The sequence below is a fragment of the Acinonyx jubatus genome, chromosome A2, assembly GCF_027475565.1.
Source record: "Acinonyx jubatus isolate Ajub_Pintada_27869175 chromosome A2, VMU_Ajub_asm_v1.0, whole genome shotgun sequence".
Classification (NCBI taxonomy): domain Eukaryota; kingdom Metazoa; phylum Chordata; class Mammalia; order Carnivora; family Felidae; genus Acinonyx; species Acinonyx jubatus.
In genome coordinates, this window is record NC_069383.1 from 56,817,178 (window position 1) to 56,838,755 (window position 21,578).

A 21,578-nucleotide genomic window follows, 5' to 3' on the forward strand; every position below is an offset into this window, starting at 1 on the left:
ACTATCACATTAGCTGAAATACCCTCTCATTAAAAAAATACATAATCAGGGGTGCCTGAGTGGCTCAGTTGGTTGGGTGTCTGACTTCAGCTCAGGTCATGATCTCGCACTCTGAGTTCAAGCCCCGCATCCGGCTCTGTGCTGACAGCTCAGAGCCTAGAGCCTGCTTGGGATTCTGTGTCTCCCTCTCTCTCTGCCTCTCCCCCACTTGTGCTCTGTCTCTCTCTCTCTCTCTCAAAAATAAACAAAATGTAAAAAAGAAATTTAATTAAAAATATATAATCAAGTAGTAAATAAAACATGCAAGTGAATGGGATCAAGTTCTTTCTAGGTTTTGATAATGGGGAGAAAATTAGAGACAGAGGAGAGCCATGGACATGTTAAGATAGGGGTAGAATCATCGGTAAGAGAACAAGAAAAAAATTCACATTCACTAAAATATATTTAGTTCTGGCTCAGTCTGCTTTCGATTCTGTGGACAAATAAAATGTGTGGACAGAGGACATTTTGAACCATACATTCTGTAGACTCAGGGGTATGAAGCACATACATCCATCATAAGCTGATGAAGTAGTCTGACATAGCCTCGTATACTTAACAAGTTTATTTCTTGGCACTTATTTGTTGACTGGTTTAACACACAACTTCTTAGAGACTTATTTTTGAAGGATTGACTAATCAAGGATTTTTAATACTTCCTGAGGTAAAACTCAAAGCTAAGTATGAATTCATTTATACAGGTATGTGCTTCACCACAGTGCTCTCTCCCTGCCAGGCAGACATTCACAGTGGGATAAAAGGAGTTAAGAGGATCACGAAAAAGGATAAAACATTGTATCAAAAAGAAGATGGTAATTCAAGACTAAGATATGTTATTTGATCTCCACCCCCCCCCCCCGCCAACTAATAGATGTTCTTTACATGTCAAAATAGCATTTATTTATTTGCTTTACATATCAAAATAACATTTATTTATTTGCTGAGGCAAATAGTTACTATCTAAAGAACTATAAAAATGCTCTGTTTGTAAAAGGAACATATATTTTTTTATCAGACATGGCTATCATCTCAAAATGACTTTTTAAAAATTTTTCTTTAATGTTTATTTATTTTTGAGAGAGAGAGACAGAGTGTGAGCAGGCGAGGGACAGAGACAGAGGGAGACAAAGCAAGGTCCAGGATCTGAGCTGTCAGTATAGAATCCAACGTGGAGCTTGAAGTCATGAACCATGAGATTATGACCTGAGCCAAAGTTGGACACTTAACCAAATGAGCCACCCAAGTGCCCCCACAATGACTTCTGAATTATTCCAAATAAAGGAAAAATTGTTATTCACACAATGAAAGAAATTTACACATAGTTCACTATGCGAAGGCAATGAAAACAGAGAATATATAAACATGTTGAAAAGAAATAAAATATATATTTTGTTGTAAATTAATCTGAACTGAAGAAACTATTCTTTTTAATGTTGACAAATCACAAACCCAGGGGGTGTTGCAATCTAGTGAATTAATTTTATTGTTGGAACATGACACTTAATTGTCATGCCAACCTTCTTAAACTGTAACCTAAAGGTATTAGGTCTGAATGATAGTATTTTAAATAATTTTTAATGTTTATTTATTTATTTAGTTTGAGAGAGCACGCAAGAGAGAGAGTGAGCACAGGTGGGGCAGAGACAGGGAGAGAGACAATCCCAAGCAGTCTCCACACTGTCAGTGCGGAGCCCAATACAGGGCTCCACCTCATGAACCTTGAGATCATGACCTGAGTCAATATTAAGGGTTTAACCGACTGAGCCACCCAAGAGCTCCTGTATGAGAGTATTTTAAAAAGATACACTTAGAACTTCATGATAAAATTTGATGTAGTATTTACGGTAGGATACAAAGATACTTGTTCTTTTCAATGTAGGCCTTAATTCTGATGGCTAATTGAAACAATAGCATAGATTTTAAATAGCTAATACAGACAATTTAAAACTTTAGCACAAATATGAATATTTTGTTATAGAGAACATTTAATATGTAAAGAAATGAGAGGAGAAAAGAAGAAGGAAGAAAAATAGTACTAGCCAAGAATCAGCTTTAATTTAAATCACCTTTATGTTTGAACTGAAATTTTTGTCATAGTATCAACCAATTCTTTTTTTAAAAAATCAGACAGCTAACTAGATATCCAAATACAGATGAAAACACTAGTTGTTTTGACTTAATTTACCTTTTTACATTCAGGGATATTAAACAAAACTATTTTAAAAGATTATTCAATGTGCTATGACAGTAAAATTTTAGCATTTCTGACACAATAATATCTTCCAAACCATTCTCTAAAATCCTTGGATATTCTACTTGGGGCAGAGGTGACTTTAGGTGGAAAACATTAGGAGATGGATTTGTTTCTGTAGTTTCTACCTACTTTTCACTATAGGCTTTAGCCTATTTCTAGCGTCATTTAGGGACTCCTCTCAAATGGAGAATGACTTCTGGCATAGGACAATGAAGGACCTATATTGATCGCCTGTGGAGAACTTTCAAATCAAAACAACATAAATGCATCTGCCAGGTGGTTAGAGAAAGAACAAAGAGACACGGGGGTGAGCTATTTGGGGAATAACTATACAGCTGTCTGGTAATCCTAACCTCTACCTAATTATGGCAGCATCTCTAGAAAATATAGCTGGCATACTCAGGCCTGTATGAGATGACACATACAAACAGTTGCCCAGATGTGATGCTCTGTGGTTTTTCATTTAAGTATCTGGGGACTAGTCAGTGTCTATCACAGACTGTGCTTATGGAATTAAGGGTCTAGGGCACCAAAATGGCCTCTGCAGTATGCATCCAGGTACTCTATTCTCAAGCATTTTATGAAACACTGTCCTCTTTAGTGGAAAAAATCCAGTGAAAGCCTCATGCAATATTCTAACTACAAATTCAGAGTAAGCACTTTGATTTTAACCCCAATTATTTCAGATGGTAAAATAGTTTTCTCACCTATGAAATATGTGAATGTTTTAGATAGGTTCTACTACAATCTCTGAGTTCTAGTATATCCTTTCCTCATCGTCTATCTTTTCCTTATTGAACTGTATGTACTCAAGAGAGGGCCAATTATAAATCAGTTAAAATTTATGTCTGTATATGTTTCTTAGGAAACAAGTCACCTTATGAGGAAACATATGGTATGTTGAATAAAAAAGATATAAGAAGGGAAAACAGACAAAGAGGGTTAAAAGGCTGGAGAGATTATAGACAAACTTGTCCTGGCACAGAAAGCAATGAAGAGCTCCCCCCAAAATGGATAAAGAAACACAACATAATAAAGGTCCTGGTGCATTACACTGAAGCTAAAATAAGTAGAAACCATGTTTCTTATATCTATGCCTAACATAAATGACACTACTACTACTTTCTATTATACCTTCCAAGATGATATTTGATATTTGAACTTCACTTGGCAAAAAAATGAACAAAAGAGAAAACAAAAAGATTAGTTCCTTGCAGCTAGTGCCGAGAAATGGACTCATTACAACTTGCCTCCTTGGCAGGAAGAAAGACCCAAATACAAACATTCCTCCTTCTGGAGGGAGATTTTTGGATTTAATAGCAAGGAACACCTTTTCTAGATTTGTGTCTTTGCTCCATGTGTTTTCCATTGTTTGGGTTTATCTCAACTTGGGGTATAGCTCTTTTTTTTTTTTCAGACTAAACTCTTCAGGAGTCTTGATGCTAAAGAGGTCTATCTGCAGTGGAAGGATACACTTCAGTGGAATTTCATGAAGAAAGAAAAGGGATCATAAAGACATCTGATAAAACCAAACACCTCTCTATTCTATTTTACCAAACTTGTGAATTATTACACTTTGTTTGTGTTTGTGGAGTTGCCTCTTTCAATATGTTTTCAATAGACAACGAGGCACCGAAAACCCTGGGTAAATAATAGATGTTAAATATAGCTACTACCTAACAATGTTACTGGAACAATTAGAGTGCAGAAAACTCTCTCACATGAGAAGCCAACTAAAAACAAAGATTGGCATGGTGCTGGTTCTTTGGTTCTTCTTAAATTAATAAAACACACTTGCTCTAAACTCATCTCTCACACTTAAAAACTACTTAGGTTGCTTTTATTTGTTTTCAACCCCCATTAAAATACACAATCGTCGATCCGATTCTTTGTGTAATTCTGCTTTTTTTCCTTCTTTTTTTATACATATCCAGAGTGCCAGCATACATTTGTGTGTGTGGACGATATGTATGCCTTATTTTCACATTCAGAGAGCATGGGGATTGTTCTTGAAGAAAGCCTCTTTCTAGCCAGATTCCATTAGGTCACATTATGTAAATGAATGTACAACACAAAATTCATTTATTCATTTGGTGTGTAGTAGAACACATGGCAAATGCTAAGGAACACAGCCAAAAAGTTAATCTGTGCAACACAAAAGAAGACCAGTAGAGATCCTGAGCATTGTCTACACACTTGTAGAGAGCTGCTGAGTAAGGGGAACTATACCTTTTGCATTCAAACCCACAAGACCATAGATAGCATTATTAGGAAACACGAATTTTTACCACATGTACAATGGAATAAAAACAGTGACTTCCATTCTCTTTGCAAAAAGCCCAGTAGCTTTTCTAGACTCATGACCTTTCAAGTCTTTTAATGTATTTTAAACAGAAGTCCTATCACTTCTGCCTTTAAGTAACAAAACGGGACTCTGTGAAAACAAAGGTTCTGAAATACCTCATCAAGTCTAACAAAGAAAACTATTTAACTTTGTTTGTCTTAAAGGCAAACATCTACAGAGAGATGAATCTGACAGAACAGTAAACATGATCTAAATTATTTTTAAAAGTCTTACCTAAGCATACTAGACACAAGTAAAAGGTGCTGTCCATTTTAAAGACCTATTATGTCTTAATATTTCATAAATTCCTAAAAGATAATACTCACATTTTGCTGTCACCTTGTACCCCCCCAGAGGAGGGGCATGGCCCTCTAATGCGTCAAATCCAGCGGAAACTAGGACCATGTCTGGATCAAACTCTTTGGCCACAGGCGTCACTACAGTCCTACACAGTAAAAAGGCAACCAGTTACACATGGGAATGGTGAATACCTTTAAAAATTGTGCAATGAAAACGACTTGGCACAACCTCAAGAACTTCCCAAGAATAAAAGAGAAGGGGAAAAGAAAACACCATTTGAAGAGATCAAAAAGTTATCATTTCCTTAATAGTGAATCACTGTTATTTTAGCATCCCAATTCAGTCTTTTTCTTTCATCTTTTTTTCCTCTAAATTAAAAAAAAAAAAAAAAAAAAAAGCTTTACAGGTACATTCTAAAGCCCATCATATTACATGCACATCTGTGGCTGCTTTATCCCACTGCCTATAAAAAAAAAAGTGCTTCTTCCAAGGGAGTGACTAATGTTTTACAGAGGAAAGTCGAAGCTTTAGTGAAAACCTGGCTTGCTCCAGTTAGTGAGAACTTGGTGTAAATTTGAACTATAAATTTCTTTTGAGAAAAAGTTGCTTTTCCAACTTAAAAAAACCATTTTTAAATATTTGTCATGGTAGGGGGTAACTCCTGCAAAGGAAAAACACAAAATTCCTTTAATAGAATCCAGACTATAATGTTAAGTGAGTCTAAGGTCAGAGACACCAGGAATGTGACAGCCTCATCCATGACAGCAACCCCTGCTGGTCCTACTCAGACACTTCAGCATTTACCTCTTTAGCCTTCTCAGGTCACCCTAAACCCTTTATCCTCAGTGCTGGATTTGATAGAAAATGATCAATAGATGCTACTGGGATTCATAAAATAGAATACAAAAATAATGTAGGATTCAAGACCGATGTTCCATTATTAAAATTCAATTTTTTAAAGACTATTTAATAATACGGGGAAACTGCCCACAATAGCAAATTTAAAAATTGGTAAGGTCTCTACTGTGTGTTTAGTAGATAGAAATAACTGTACTAAATATTAAAATTGTTAACCTTAAGTAGTGACAAAATTGAATTCTTTTAATTTTTTTGTTTGCCAATCTCTATTTTTACAGTGACCACATATTAGTTCTACACTTAAAAATTTAAATAAGTTGTTGAAGTTATAAAAGATAATTATTTGAAATTTACCTAGAGATATAAATGAATACAATGTTTTTCATAATTCCACTATTATAAAAGTATGAAAGTTTAATACTTCAAACTCATAAGTGTGCATGTAAATGACTTTCACAGGTAGTCTTTCTAACAATTGGAAAGCCACTCACATCTGAGTTAGGCCACCAGTGAAACTAAGGGAAAACCTAATTTTGTTTATGATGTACAGTTTCATTATTTTATTCTTCAATATAATTAAGAATCTCTAATAAAGCTACATTATCAGGAGTGATACCTTCAATCCTTTTCCTTCCCAATAATGCCAACACTTACATTATAATTTTCATAAATTGTTACACATTACCAATTCACTACTTTCATATGAATGAAATACCATGTGATATATGTATTTGAGATATTGGAATAAATGGTCTCAAAGAATCAAGAGTGTTTTATCAAGGAGCTCAGTATGATTAATCCTATGTACTCCTTTGGCAAACAAGCAGTACTCCTAGGAAAATATGGGGGTAGATGATTAAACAAAGTTGTCATCCAATCACATGCATCATAGTAACCAATTTTCCATCTCCTTTCCCTCTCTGGGAAAAGTTTCTCCCCCTCTACAGTTGCAAGATTGACTGAAGGGTAAACATCCTTCAAGGCACAACTCACTATCTTCTCCATAAGGGCTTCTCTCTACATATGGACATTAAATATATATGTATATATTTTTGAAGGACAAATACGGTAAAGGAGACAAGGATTGCCAATATAATTTGAATATATGACAGACATGGATACAATCTACAGAGAGGAAAATTAAAACATAAGTGTAAGTTCTGCAGTGGAAGCTACAAAAAGACTTTTCTCTTTTCCTAGAGAAACAAACTGACCAAAGAGAAAATACCTAGAGAAACTGACACTTGAGAGTCACTCAGACCAACAATCAGGTTTTTTCCTCAGTCTTCCCATAGCGAATGTCCTACTCCAAAATCCCACTCAACATACAGAGCTCCCACTTATCTTTTCAGTGTCCTTTTCTCAAATATGAAGGATTGTTTGAAGAAAATTTCCAGAATAAAAGACAACAAAACTAACATGCAAACAAACAAAAGAAAGAGAACTCAGAAAACCAGAGAAAATTCAGGGAAGACACTATAATTGCAAAAATTAGGATTATCCTCAAAGACATAAAACAGTACATCTAGTAAATGAAAAGTGAGTACTACTAAAAGAAGAAAAAGCAAACAAAACATATAATAGACTATTTAAAAGATAAAGTTGATAAGTTCTCTCATAAAGAATAACCAAAATAGAGACACGAAAAATTGACAATGTCAGATCACACACTTAAAGAACCCATTTAGGAAGTCAACATACAAAGAACAGTTTAAGAGATTTTTTTTCCCTTTTTTTTGTGTGTCTTATTGAGAAATAATTGACATAGAAAACTGTATTAGTTTAAGGTGTCCAGCATAATGGTTTGACTTATCTGTATTTTGAAATGATTAACTCTACATGTTCAGCCAACATCCTTCTCATCTAGATAAAATAAAAAACAGAAGAAAGAAGTATTCTCCTCATGATAAGAACTCAGGATTAGCTTTCATAATTCTTTCCAGTATATGATACAGCAGTGTTAGCCACAGTCATCATGTTGTACATTACATCCCTCCTACTTATTTATCTTCTAACTAGAATTTTGTACCTTTGACCACCTTCCTTTAATTCCTCTTGACCCCACACTCTGCCTCTGATAACCACAAGTCTGATCTCTTTTCCTGAGTTTGTCTTGTTTTTTTTTTTGTTTTTTAGATTCCACATATAAGTGAGATCATAAAGTATTTGTCTTTCTCTGACTTACATCACTCATTTAGCATAACACCTTCAAATTCCATCCACATTGTTGTAAATGGTAGGATTTCCTCTTTTTTATGGCCGAATAATATTCCATTCCATATACATACCATAATTTCTTTATCCGTTCTTCCACAAGCTTGGTAGTTTCTATATGTTGGCTATTATAAACAATGCTGCTCTGAAAATGAGGGTGCACATTCTTTTTGACTTAGTGTTTTCACCTTCTTAGGATATATTCTCCGAAGCGGAAGCAGATCATATGGTAGTTCTATATTTAATTTTTGAGGATTCTCCATACTGTTTTCCACTGTGGCTGCACCAATATACAATTCCACCAACAGTGCATAAGGTTTCCATTTTCTCCACACCAAAGCCAGCGTTTGTTTTCTCTTGTCTTTTTCATGCTGGCCATCTAACAGACCTGAGGTTATATCTCAATGGGGTATTAATTTGCATTTCCCTAACGATTAGTGATATTGAGCATCATTTCATGTACCTGTTGGCATTCTGCATATTTTTTTCAGAAAATGTCTATGCAGGTCCTTTGGGACCATTTTCAAAAATTGGGTTGTTTGTATTTTTGCTTTTGAGTTGTAGGAGTTCTTCATATATTTTGGATATTAACCCCTTATCAGACATTTGACTTACAAATATTTGTTCCCATTCCATAGGCTGTTTTTTAATTTTGTTGATGGTTCTTTTACTGTGCAGAAGCTTTTAAGCTTGATGTACTCATACTTATTTACTTTTTATTTTGTTGCTTGTGCTTTAGGTGTCATATCCAAGTAACTGTTACCAGGGCTCATGTTAAGAAGGCTTATTCCTGTTTTTCCTCTAGGGGTTTCATCGTTTCAGGACTTACATTGAAGTCTTTTATCCATTTCAAGTTAATTTTTGTGACTGGTATAAGATATTCTTTTATGTGTGATGCATTCTTTTATGTGTGATATATTCTTTTATGTGTGAATATCCACTTATCACAGTACCACTTATGGAAGAGACTGTCCTTTTTCCACTGAGTATTCTTGGCTCCTTTCTCAAATTTTAGTTGACTGTAAATGCTTGAATTTATTTCTGGGTTCTGCATTCTGTCCCATTGTTCTATTTTTCTGTTTTTGTGCCAGTACCATACTATTTTGATAAATTTGCTTTATAATACAGCTTGAAATCAGGAAATGTGATGCTTCCTGCTTTGTTCTTGCTCGATTCCTTTGACTACTTGGGGTCTTTTGTGGTTCTATATCAATTTTAGGAGTGTTTCTTCTACCTTTGTAAAAATGCCATTGAATCTTGATAGAGATTACATTGAATTTATATATATTATTATTTTTGATACTATTGTAAATGGGATTGATTTCTTTTTCAGAAAATTCACTATTAGTGTAGAGAATGCTAGTGATTTTTGTACGTTAATTTTGTATCCTGCAACGTTACTGAATTCACTGATTAGATCTAACAGTTTTTGGTTGTCTTTCAGATTTTCTATATATAAAATCATGTCATCTGCAAAGAGAGACAATTTTACTTCTTCCTTTACAATTCTGATACTTTTTTTTCTTTTTTGCTTGATTGTTCCAGCTAGAACTTCTAGTACTATCTTGAATAGAAGTGATGAAAGTAGGCACTCTTGTTTTGTTCCTGATGTTAGAGGAAAAGCTTGTAACATTTCAACAATGTTACCTGAGTGAGGGCTTGTCATACACGGACTTCACTGTATTGATATATGTTCCTTCTTTGCCTGAAATTTTCAGTTTTTATCATGAATCAATGTTGAATTTTGATAAATGCTTTTTCTGTATTTATTGATATAATCATATGGTTCTTTTCTTTCATTCTGTTAATGTGATGTGTCACATCGATTGATTTATCTATGTTGAACCATCCCTGTTTTCTAGGTATAAATCCCACTTGATCATGGTGAATGATCCTTTTTCATGTTTTGCTGAATTCAGTTTGGTAGTATTTCATTGAACATTTTGCATCAATAGTAATCAGGGATATTACCTGTAGTATTTGTTTAAGTGTGCTTTTCTGTTTTTTCTGGATAATGCTTAGTCTTGTAAAAGGAATTTTTGGAAGAGTCTGAGAAAGATCTGTGTTAATTTCACCAGCTAGAATTTACCATTGAAGCCATCTGATCCTGGGCTTTTCTGTGTTGGGAGATTCTGGTTACTGATTTCATCTCCTTACTAGTAATCGATCTATTCAGATTTTCTCTTTCTTCCTGAACAGTCTTGGTAAGCTGCATGCTTCTAGAAAATTTCTCATGCCTTCTGGTTATTTAGTTTGTTAGCATATAGTTATTCACAATAGCCTCTTATCCTTTGAATTTTGGTGATGTCAGTTTTAATGTCTCCTTTTGACTTTATAATTTTGTTGATTTGGGTATTTTATCTTTTTTCCTTGGTTGGTCTAGCTATGTCTTTTTTTTTTTTATCTTTTCAAAGAAGCAATTCTTACTTTGGTTAATCTTACTTTTTCTGTTTTCTCTTGTATTTATTCTCCAATCTCTATTATTTCTTTCCTTTTTCTAACTTCATGCTCAGTTTGTTCTTTTTCTAGTTCCTTATCGTTAGGTTATTTGGTATCTTTCTTGCTTGCTAATATAGGTGTTTATTTCTATAAATTTCCCTCTTAGAACTGCTTCTGCTGCATCCCACAAAGCCTGGTATGTTATGTTCCCATTTTCATTTGTCTGAATAAGCCTTTTTATTTCCCCCATTGATTTCTTCTTTGATCCACTGGTTGTTCAGGACAGTGCTGTTTAATTTCCATGTGTTCATGAATTTTCCAAGCTTCTTCTTAATGATTTCTAGTTTCATGCCATTGTGGTCAGAAAAGATACTTGGTATGATTTCAATATTCTTTAAGTACTAAGACTTATATGTGGTCTAACATATGGTCTATCCTAGAAAATGTTCCATGTGTGCTTGAGAAGAATGTATTTTGCTGTCATTGATAGAATGTTCTGTATTTGTCTATTATATCCATTTGGTCTATAGCATTATTCAAGTTTGCTCTTATTGATTCTCTGTCTAGATGATTGATCTATTGTTTAAAGTGGAGTATTGAAGTCCTCAACTATTATCAAATTACCATTTATTTCTCCTTTTAGCTCTGCTAGTTTTTGCTTTACAAATTTAGGTAATCCAATGCATAAGTATTTATACTTGTTTTATCGTCTTGATGTAGTGACCCTTTTATCATTACATAGTTATCTTGTCTCTTTTTACCATTTTCAGTTTAAAGTCTATTTTGTCTGATGTAAGTACCACTATTTTTGGTTTTTTATGGTTACTATTTGCTTGAAATATCTTTTTCTGTTATTTCACTCTCAGTCTGTGTACATCTTTATAGCTAAAGTGTCTCTTGTAGGCAGTATATTGTTGGATCTTTTTTTTTTTTGTTTCCATTCAGCCATTCTATGTCTAATAATTTAATCCATTACATTTAAAGTAATGATTTTTATTTTTTTAATTTTTTAAGTTCTTTTTATGTTTATTTATTTTTTAGAGTCAGAGTGTGAGAGAGAGAGGGAGAGACAGAATCTGAAACAGGCTCTAGGTTCTGAGCTGTCAGCACAGAGCCTGACACGGGCCTTGAACCCACGAATGGTGAGATCATGACCTCAGCTGAAGTTGCATGCTTGACTGACTGAGCCACACAGGCACCCCTAAAGTAATAATTTTTAAAATGAAAAAATATTTAATTGAAGTATAGTTGACATAGAATATTAAATTAGTTTCAAGTGTACAACATAGTGATTCAACAATTATATACACTAGGAAATGCTCACCACGATAATTATATTACAGTATTATTAACTATATCCCCTATGCTATACTTTCATCACCATGACTTTTTTAAAACTGTAAGTTTGTACCTCGTAGTCTCCTTCACACATTTCTCCCACGTTTAAAGTAATTATTGATAAGGAAATAGTATTGCCATTTTTTGTTGTTGTTGTTTTCTAGTTGTTTTGTAGATCCACAGTTGCTTGTTTCTTATCCTGCTTTTTCTGTGTCTTAGTGTCTTTCGGTATCAGTATGTTTTGACTTCTTTATTGTGTTCTTTGGTGTAATTACAACAGGAGTTTCCCTTGTGCTAAGAAGCTTACATAAAGTATCTTAAACTTCTAACACTCTATTTTAAACTAATAACAATTTAACTTCAATACAATTCATAAAATTAACACTTTTCTCTTTCCCCTCACATTTTAGGTTGCTGTTACAATTTACATGTTTTTTAAACATATAATGTGTAACTAATAACAGATTATAGTTTTGGTATTTTTACTATGTTCTTTTTTTTTTTAACATTCAAACTAGAGTTGTGAGTTATCTGTCACTATTAACATAGTTCAGAATCTAACCTTGACTATATGTTTACCATTACCAGTGAGGTTCATACTACCTTTTAACGTTTTTATGTTATCAATTAGTGTCCTTTTACTTCCACTCAAAGAATTGCCTTTAGCATTTCTCATAAGGCGGGTCTAGTAGTAATGAATTCCCTCAGCTTCTGTTTGTTCAGGAGAGTCTTTACCCTTCATTTGTTTCTGAATGACAGCTTCACCAGGTATAGAATTCCTGGTTGACAGTTACTTTCTTTCAATATTTTGAATATATTGTCTTCTGGCCTGAAAAGTTTCTGTTGAGAAATCCACTGACAGTCTTCTGGGGGTTCTCTTGTACATAATTTCTCTCTTTTCTCTTACTGTTCTTAAAACTTTTTTACTTTTGACAGTTTACTTATGATATGTTTTAGTTTAGCCCTATTTTGTGTTCAATATATTTGGGTTCCTTCGGACCTCATGAATCTGGATGTCCATTTCTTTTCCCAGGATTGGTACATTTTCAGCCATTATTGTTTTAAATATACATTTTATCTCCTTCTCTTTCTCTTTTCCTTCTAGAATTCCCATAATGTGATAATTGTTTCTTTTCATTATACCCCGTAATTCCTATAAGTTTTCTTCATTGTTTTTCTTTTTTTTTTCTTTTTGCTTCCTTGAGTAATTTCCAATATCCTGTCCTTCAGGTTGCTTATTCTTTCTTCTGCAATGTGGGGTCTACTTTTGAAACTACTTTTGAATTTTTCACTTTACTTATTATGTTTTTCAATTCTAGGATTTTTTTTTTTGATTGTTGTAATTTCCTTGTTGACCTTCTCATTTTGTTCATGCATTACTTCCCTAATTTCTTGAAGTTGTCTGTGTTTTCTTGTAGTTCACTAACCTTCTATAAAAGGATTATTCTGAATTATTCTGAATTATTCCCCTGGTGGTTCACAGATCTCCTTTTCTTTAGAGACAGTCATTGCAACTTTATTAGTTTCCTTTGGTGGTATCTTATTTACTTGATTTTTTGTGAGCCTTGATTCCTTTTGTTGGTATCTGCACATGTGAATAATTACCCTCTTTTAGACTTTACAGGTTTGCTTTGGCAGAGACAGTTTTTCACCAGTAAGCTGGGTTTGCACCTGTGGGTGTGTCAACTGGTAAAGTCCTTGAGCAGGTGGGACCTGCTATTATGGTTTATTTTGGAAGCAAGGCAATTGTTTGAGCTTTGAGTACTGGGATGGAAACATGTGCTACTGGCTGAAAACAGCTGAGTAAGACGGCTGCTTGGTTCCCTACCCAAGTGAGGCTGTAAGATGGGATCCACAGTTGCCTGGATTCTCTAGTCAGGCTTACTAGAATGGTCAGGACTGGGTAATATATTCAGTAATAGATGAAGCTATGAATTTGTTTCCTTGCCCTGGTAGGTGCGCATGATGAGAACAAAGGCCTGTATAGCTTGTTGTGTGGGGATCTGAATTGAAACTGTGACCCAGAGGGTTCATAAGGTTGAAACTAGCAGAAAATTTCAAGCTTGGTTTTCAGAGAACTGCTTCCCCCTAATCAGCTATTGTGTCTTTTCAGACTCCACTAAAAATCTACTAGCTGTCTCTGCAGAAGTCTGGACTCAGGGTCAACTGATAAGGTTCCAGCCTATGAACAAGCAAAGCCCTGCATTCCTTACCCAAGATAATGACTCCCAAACTCCATACACTTTATACTAACTCTCAGAGCATACCCAAAGCCCTTTCTCCTTCTCCTAAGATAACCTCCTAAGGTCAAGGTCTGAGTTTTGCCTTGTTCTGGTGTTAAGTATCCACCCCAAAGTGAACATGGGATATATGTTACATATATGTTTGCTCAAATGAGCATGATCCATCTTTTCTTATGAATAGTCTTAAGTTTCCTTGCCTTTCTAAATCAGTATGTGTGTAATCTCAACCCCTATAGTTACAAAAAACTTGTTCTCTCACCCTTCAGGGAGCTGTATTTAAGGCTTTTTCCCTGTCTCATTTGGCTGCCTCTCAAATAAACCCTTCCTTGCTGCATACCTGGTATTTCAGTGATTGACTCTGCTGTGCATCAGGCAGATGGGCCTGGGTTTGGTGACAGAATCAGGCCAGAGCTTTCCCAGGTCATGTGAGTCTACCAGTTCTGCTCTGCAGTTGGGGAAGCCAAAGGCCATGGTCAAGAGCCACATGTTCAAATGCTACTGTATGTAGGGCTGTTGAATGTGCTATGCAATTTATCCATGCACTCTGGTTAGGTGCCCTGGTCAGACAGGCTGAAGACTGTATTCAGCAATAAGTGGGGCTACAAATTATGTTCCCCATAATTGTCTCAAAAGCCAAGTATACAGCTCTTTGTTGTCTCAGTTCAAGCCAATCAGCAACCCCAAATTCCCTGACCATACAGGTCCACTGGCTTTGCTGTTCAAACTATCATCTCTGCCCACTCACTTCATGGCTCAAGTTCCACTGAGCTGCAGAGCCTCCAGGAGTTGTCTTCAGCCCTTCTGGTCAGACAGGACAGAAAGACACTGTCTACAATAGGTGAAGTTATGTCTCAGCTCCCTTTCCTGGGTGGCAGTGGGAGGGGTCAAGGTGGCTCCAAACTACTTTCAGTTTCCCAAATAGGCTCTGTTGTTTGGGAAGGTCTTGGAGCTACCCTCAGCCTTGGCTATGAATTCATTAATATTCCTGTCTGCATGATAGAGGAATAGTCCACTCCCAGTACTGGCTTTGCTATGGGGGCAATCAGCTCTGTTTGCCCACCTCTTAGGTTAAGTGCCACTGGGCCACAGTTTCCAGAAACTGTCTCCAGCCCTGCTGGTCCAATGGGACCAGAAGACACTTTCCAAAGTGGGTGGGGCTGCAACTCAACTCACTGCCTGGCCCTGGAAAACCAGGCTGTAAGGCCTGTAAAACTCCTCCTTTGAGAATCTGAATCAGGTAGATCTGCAGGCTGACATGCTCTCTGGTCAAAGTGTACTCCTGACTTGGTTCTCAGATGAGCAAAACTACTGACTGGGACTACTACTTAGGCACTGCAGGCATAAAGATGGATGGTCAAGATCCATGTGCTGATTGTTGCAAACCCTCCCGCCGCCCCCTTCTCCACCACAATCAGATTCTCAGTGGTTGAGCCCCACAGATTTCCCCACAATCCTTGTGATAAGAGATCAGAGTAGGGTCTCCTGCAAAGCAACCTACAATGCTGGGAGTGGTCTTGTCTCCTCTGGGTTCTCTTCTGCCCCTGAAGGAACCAGAGGCTCAGGGGAGACCTCTATATGTGGGGATGTGCCAGCCAGAGTTAAGAACAATGTGGTCAATGTGTAGCCACTTCTCTTACCCTTCTAATGTAGTTTGCCTTGGTCTCTGTGGTACAGGGGGTTGCTTCAGCCTTATCTCCATGCTCTAGAACTCCCTCAGTGATGTCTTTTCCTTGAATAGTTGTTAGTTGTTCTTTTGACGGGGAACAAAGCCAGGAACAACCTATGTCACCATGTTGGTTATATCACTATTTGGGAATCTTTTTAAAATTTAGAACGTCCTACTCATTCAAATTGCCAATCAAAATTGAGAGTAGAAAATAAAGTTTCAGATATTCAAACTGTTAACAAAAAAATAATATCTCAAAAATTGTAAAAAATAATGGGTGGACAGCATCTGGCTGTCTCAGTTGACAGAATATGTGACTCTTGATTTTGGGGTTGTGACTTTGAGTCCCACGTTGGGTGAAGAGATTACTTTAAAAAGTAAAAAAAAATAATATCTCTCACAAATATTTTCACAAGAAGGTATTGGATGATATACTCCATTCAAATGAAGGCATATAGTAAGAAAGAATAAGACACAAGCCATTCACCCCATCAAAACATTTTTGAAAATGTCCATTTTTGCCAAAAGTAAAAACAAATTACTCTTACTTTAGAACAAAATAGAAATTTGTATGGAATGGAATAGGTTTTCATTCCAATGGAACATTTTGTTAACAAAGACATCTTACCTAATTCCAAAAGAATAAGATCTATTTATCAACAAATCTCAAAATATACAGATCCTACTAGTTTCCATGTGAAGCAAATATCATGTTTGTTATGTATATCACTCCTGAATTCACAAATATATGGCTTTTCCAGTTTCACACAGAATTTCAAAATGCTCTTTCAGGACTAATCCTATATACTTGAATTAACTCCAAACAATAAGAAAAATGGAAAATTGGAAAAAAAATACATACTTAGAATTGTATCTGAGTGCTAGTTGTTTGTTTAATGAATTCGTGATGTATAATTGTAAAAGTGATGCTATGCTACAACATATGCTATATACTGAAGAACTAAATGGTAACGGGTGCTTAACAGTGGTATTGGTAAGGTTCATTTATTTATTTTAAGAAGTATATAATGAGTGTCTATTATGTTGCAAATTCCTTTGGCTTAAAGATATGCTAAATTTTGAACTGTATCTTTATTTTCCTCTTTAAAGTCTCTTAGGCTCAGTTCCCTGATAAACTGAGGAAACTAAGACACCACAAATCTCTTTATTGCCGCAATTATTTTAGCAATGTATGTGAAGTGTTTGTACTCTTCTGTTTATGCCAGTATAGACTGAATTTTAATTCAAAAGATCTATCACGTCTGAAAGACTAAAAAACACATTTGGGTAAAATATAAGTGGGGAAAGCGATAATTTTTCCTAAATGAAACACATCCTCAAAGGCATTCATTTAAAATTTTATCTAAACAACTAGGTTTTTTGATTAAAGATAGCAAACAAAGCATATGTGTTTGTCTCTCAACTTTCCCAATATCCCAATGGAAGGAAAGTACAGGTTTATATGAACTCATGGTTTTAAATACGTATCAAGCAAGCAGACATAGAAATAACTTTAGATATGTGTATGCGTGCATGGGTTAGTATGTATTTCCTAAAAGCAATGACAGCCCAGGGGCAAACAACAGTGGCCAGATCTTGTTTTCTAATATCATTCTCCAATGATCTTTGGGAAAGTGGTTGATTCCTGGGCTGTGTCAGGGAAAATACCAGGTATTACTGTAACATCTTGTGATGACAGAAAATAATGAAATGCTCAAAGATAAAGGACATATTAATAGGGCATATGAACAAATGTGACAGAGCTCCCAATGGCCAAATCTGGGACAATTTCAGGAAAAAAACAACTAATGAGAGTATTGGATTATAATCCAGAGTCAAATAAGTATATGTGAATCACACAAAGATTTAAAAATAATGGAATAAATAGAGAATAAGTCATTCTGCCTTATAGAAAAAAATCAACTAATATGTATAGAAGAATTGAGAGAAATAGAAAATCACCATTTTAACAAGACAGAAATATTTGATGCAGACAAGGGCCATGGAAGGATGCTGAAATTTGTGGGCAAAAGTTTGAGAAGAAACATGGTGCTTGCATTATATCTTCCAAAGTATCTTCCCCAAGATATTCTGAAGGAAAAGAATAGAAACTTTAAAATAAAGAACCCTGCAGATACCATCTCAGTATAGTGATCAAGGTTACCATCTCTTGTGATAAGACATATCAACACCAATTGTCCCTGATGTGACACACTGAGAAAGGTTGATCATTTCTATAGTATTATTGCTAAAATATATATAATTTCAAATCTAATAAGAAGAAAACATCAGGCAAACCTAAATTGAAGAACATTTGACAGAAAAAGTAACCAGTATACTTAAAAGCCATGGCCAGGAAAATAAGGAAAGACTAAGGAATTGCTACAGATTGGAGAAGACATCTAAATGCAGTATAAGGCTCTGGATTGGATCCTGCAATAGGAAAAGGACATTAGTGGACAAACTGCATGCAGTCCCATATAAAATCAGTAGCCTAGCTAATAGTAGTGTACAAATATCAATTTCTTAATTTTGATAATTATACTATGGTTATGTAAATTTTTAACATTAGGGGAAACTGAGTGTAGGGATAATATAGGAACTCTATGCTATTCTTACAACTTTTCTGGAAGTCTAACAGTATTTCAAAATAAAATATTACCAAGCATAAACATACAAAAAAAAAAAAAAGAAAGAATTGATAACAACAAAAGAGGATGGAAGAGTTGTTAATAAACAGGGATTTTTAACAAGTTTCTAGAAGAGGGAGACTGCATACTGAAAAAAATTAAACAAATAAACACAGGCTACCACCCTGAATACACTCTTATGGGACCACAGAAGAGACATGAGACACTCCCACTCAATGGAACCCCACTAAAGAAACATATGATGAAGGAAAAGAGGCAAAACTGAAAACAAGAGATTAAGAAATGTTAGTTGGTTAAGAGGACCAGCACTATTTCCAACACCTCAACTACCTTTCCTATCTGCCAGCAACCAGTGTTTAATCCTAGGCAGAATACTCAGTTGATTCTCCTAAGAAAAGGAGGTATCTGCAGAAAACGAAGAGTGTGGATACGGTTACCCCAAAATATAGTCCTCCTTTTTTTGTCATTTAGCGAGATTCAGAGACCATGCACCATCTCCTGGAATGTTAATCCCAAAGTGGTATTTGGCGTAACACACACCTCATCCCATACGGGCTGAAACAGAGCTCCCATTTGATCCATTTTTCAACCACAGGGAAAAATGTGATGTTAGTTACTACTTTCATAAACATCAATGTCAAAACATAAATTTCCTGACATATAAGGAGAACCAGTAGCATAAACAAAAGATTAAAATAAAGCCTGAAGAAAACAGAGATAGTTCAGTCAAGAGAAACAATAATCTCAGAGATTCAGAAAAATATTTTATCTTTAAAACAAAGACATGCCAATATGAAAAATAACAAAAAACAAGGAAAGCACTTAAAGATAAAAAGAATAATTATATAAACTAATAGAAGGTCTGAAAAAATAAAATTAAAGTAATCCTCCTATAAGGAAGGAAATAGACAAAATATAAGTGGGAAAATATGAGACTTAAAGGATTCATGCAGAAGTCATATATTTGAATAACAAGGTTCCTGAGAATGCTGAGACAGGGGAGGAAATTTTCAACAAATAACAGAAGATAATTCTTAGGAACTGAACAGTAAGTCCAACTGATGCAAAACTATGCATAAAAACATACATATACATTTAGACCTATTCTCATGAAACTTCAAATCCCCAGGGATTCTTAAAAAATAAAAAAAAAGTCATCATCAGAAGAGATCAAGAAGGAGTTTGACATCAAAGTACCAATCAGCAACAGTGAATGTCCTCACATTCTAAGGGAAAATTATTTTTAAACTTTAAATCTGTTTCCAGTCATTACATACTGATTTTCAAGTATGTTACTTAAATAAAAATACTTTAAGACATGTAAGGACTCAGAAATTTAATTCCAAAACACTCTTTCTGAATAATTTACTTAAGAATGTACTTCTGTAAATCAAGAAAGTAAATCCAAGAAACAGAGGAGCATAGGACCAAAGTAGTGGATGTATCACAGGAGAATGAGAAAGAAGGCCCAGTGACCTGATGATTTGTATATGTATTTTTTCACTATAAAAACAAACTACTAAAGCAATAATGATAGCATATCTGCTTTTTCATCTCCATTTGACCATTGGAGATTCTGTCATAGAAGAAAAGAATCCCATTTTGGACATATTTCCGTGGAATGTGATTCTAAATCAGAACCTCCTCAGTTAGTATCAGATCTCTGGATTTATTTCAACTCTAGTCAATGGTCAACGAATTGATTGCAGTGACACTGAGTCATGTGCTTTGTTTAAGATGAGTCACACTAGTGATTTCCCATGATTCACCTAGGTGTATGCTGAATAAACAGTATACAATGCTACCCATTCATATGGCATGCTCAGTGCAGGGGAGCACTCCTCTGGCTTTAAGAAAAACGAAAGGCTTGATTCTTCAGCCTTAAACTCAAAATGTAAAGCATTTCAAAGCTTTTTAATATATAGAATTATCAATGTTTTTTATTATTCAGAGCCCCTATTATGTGAGAGGCACTAGGACTGTGCCAGGATTCAAAGATATGAACAAGTTGTAATTCTGCCCTCAAGAAATTCATAACCTACAAAGAAAAGTAGGTGGAAAATACGTTTTTGTAGTATGGCATGGCACAAACTCAGGCACAAGCAATGTACCAAGAGACAGAAGGGAGGGGGCAGTCAATAGGGATGAAGTCAGTATGAAGACAGTTCAGCAGAAGGAACATGGGAAGTGATTTTGGACATTAGTGTAAGAGGTTGCCAAGAAGAAAAAAGTAGGGAGTTCATGCGGATGGACGAGCAAGGGCAAGGGCAAGAACATGGGCACCTGAAAGGATACGGAGACCTGTGACAAATACTTCGACATGATTGGAACATATGGTGCATATGGAGTAGCAGCAGCAGAGGTTTTAAAGGCATGCACTTTCCAGCCCTACATGTCTGGCACAGAACCAGGAAAGCTTGATGTTGAGGAAACTGGGGGCTATGAGATAGTGGTGACAAGTTTTTCAAGAACTGCAAAGTTGACTATAGTGTAAGTGCATCACTCAGGTCATTTAATTCACTCAACAAATCTTTAACAACCTCCTGGAATATTCCAGGAACTACTGTAGGCAGGGTTTATAGCATACAGAGTCCCTGTTCTCTTGCCTTCGTGGAGTTAACATTCTAATAGAGGAGAAAGACAGTGTATAAATAAAGAAGCAAGCACATACTAACGGCTAAGGTGAAAAATAAACATAAAGTCATGGAAGGTGGTGCAATTTAGGTATGGGTACACAGAGAATGCAGCTGTGAGGTGGTGGCAGTGGAATAAAGCTGCACCGTATGAGGTGAAGAAGTAGGTCAAGTGAATTATGGGGGTAAAACACTGGCCTGTGAGAATAATAAATGCACAGGACCTGAAGTGGGAGGGTCTTTGGTATATTCATAAAGGACCACAAGGAGTCAGTTATGGCTGACATAAAGTGAATAAAGGAAAGATGGTTGGAAATGGGGTCAGAAAAGTGGCATAAAGTCAGTTCATGTAGGGCCTCATAGGCCCTTATAGGGACTTTGGATCTCATTCTGAACAAGAAAGGAAACTGGAAAGTTTTGAGTACAGCAGCGACATGATCTGATTTATATCATTTCTGTCCTCATCAATTAAGCTAAGTATTTTAAAGTATGTTTTAGAATTATGAGGTCTTTTGACCTCTGAGACAGCAGATTCTGATCCCCTATATAATTTTTATAATGGCATATTATAATCATGTAAATATGAATTATAGGTGAAA

General features: G+C 35.5%; 1 protein-coding gene across 23 annotated transcripts in view; it reads right to left on the reverse strand.

Annotated features, from left to right (window-relative positions):
* Window positions 1–21,578, reverse strand: part of HDAC9 (histone deacetylase 9) — a 739,528-nt gene that overhangs the window by 136,216 nt on the left and 581,734 nt on the right. For all 23 annotated transcript variants that reach the window (XM_053218342.1, XM_053218337.1, XM_053218355.1 and 20 more), the window contains one exon: window positions 4,964–5,082. In XM_053218342.1, coding sequence (XP_053074317.1) covers window positions 4,964–5,082 — 119 coding nt within the window. The remainder of the gene's footprint in view (window positions 1–4,963; window positions 5,083–21,578) is intronic.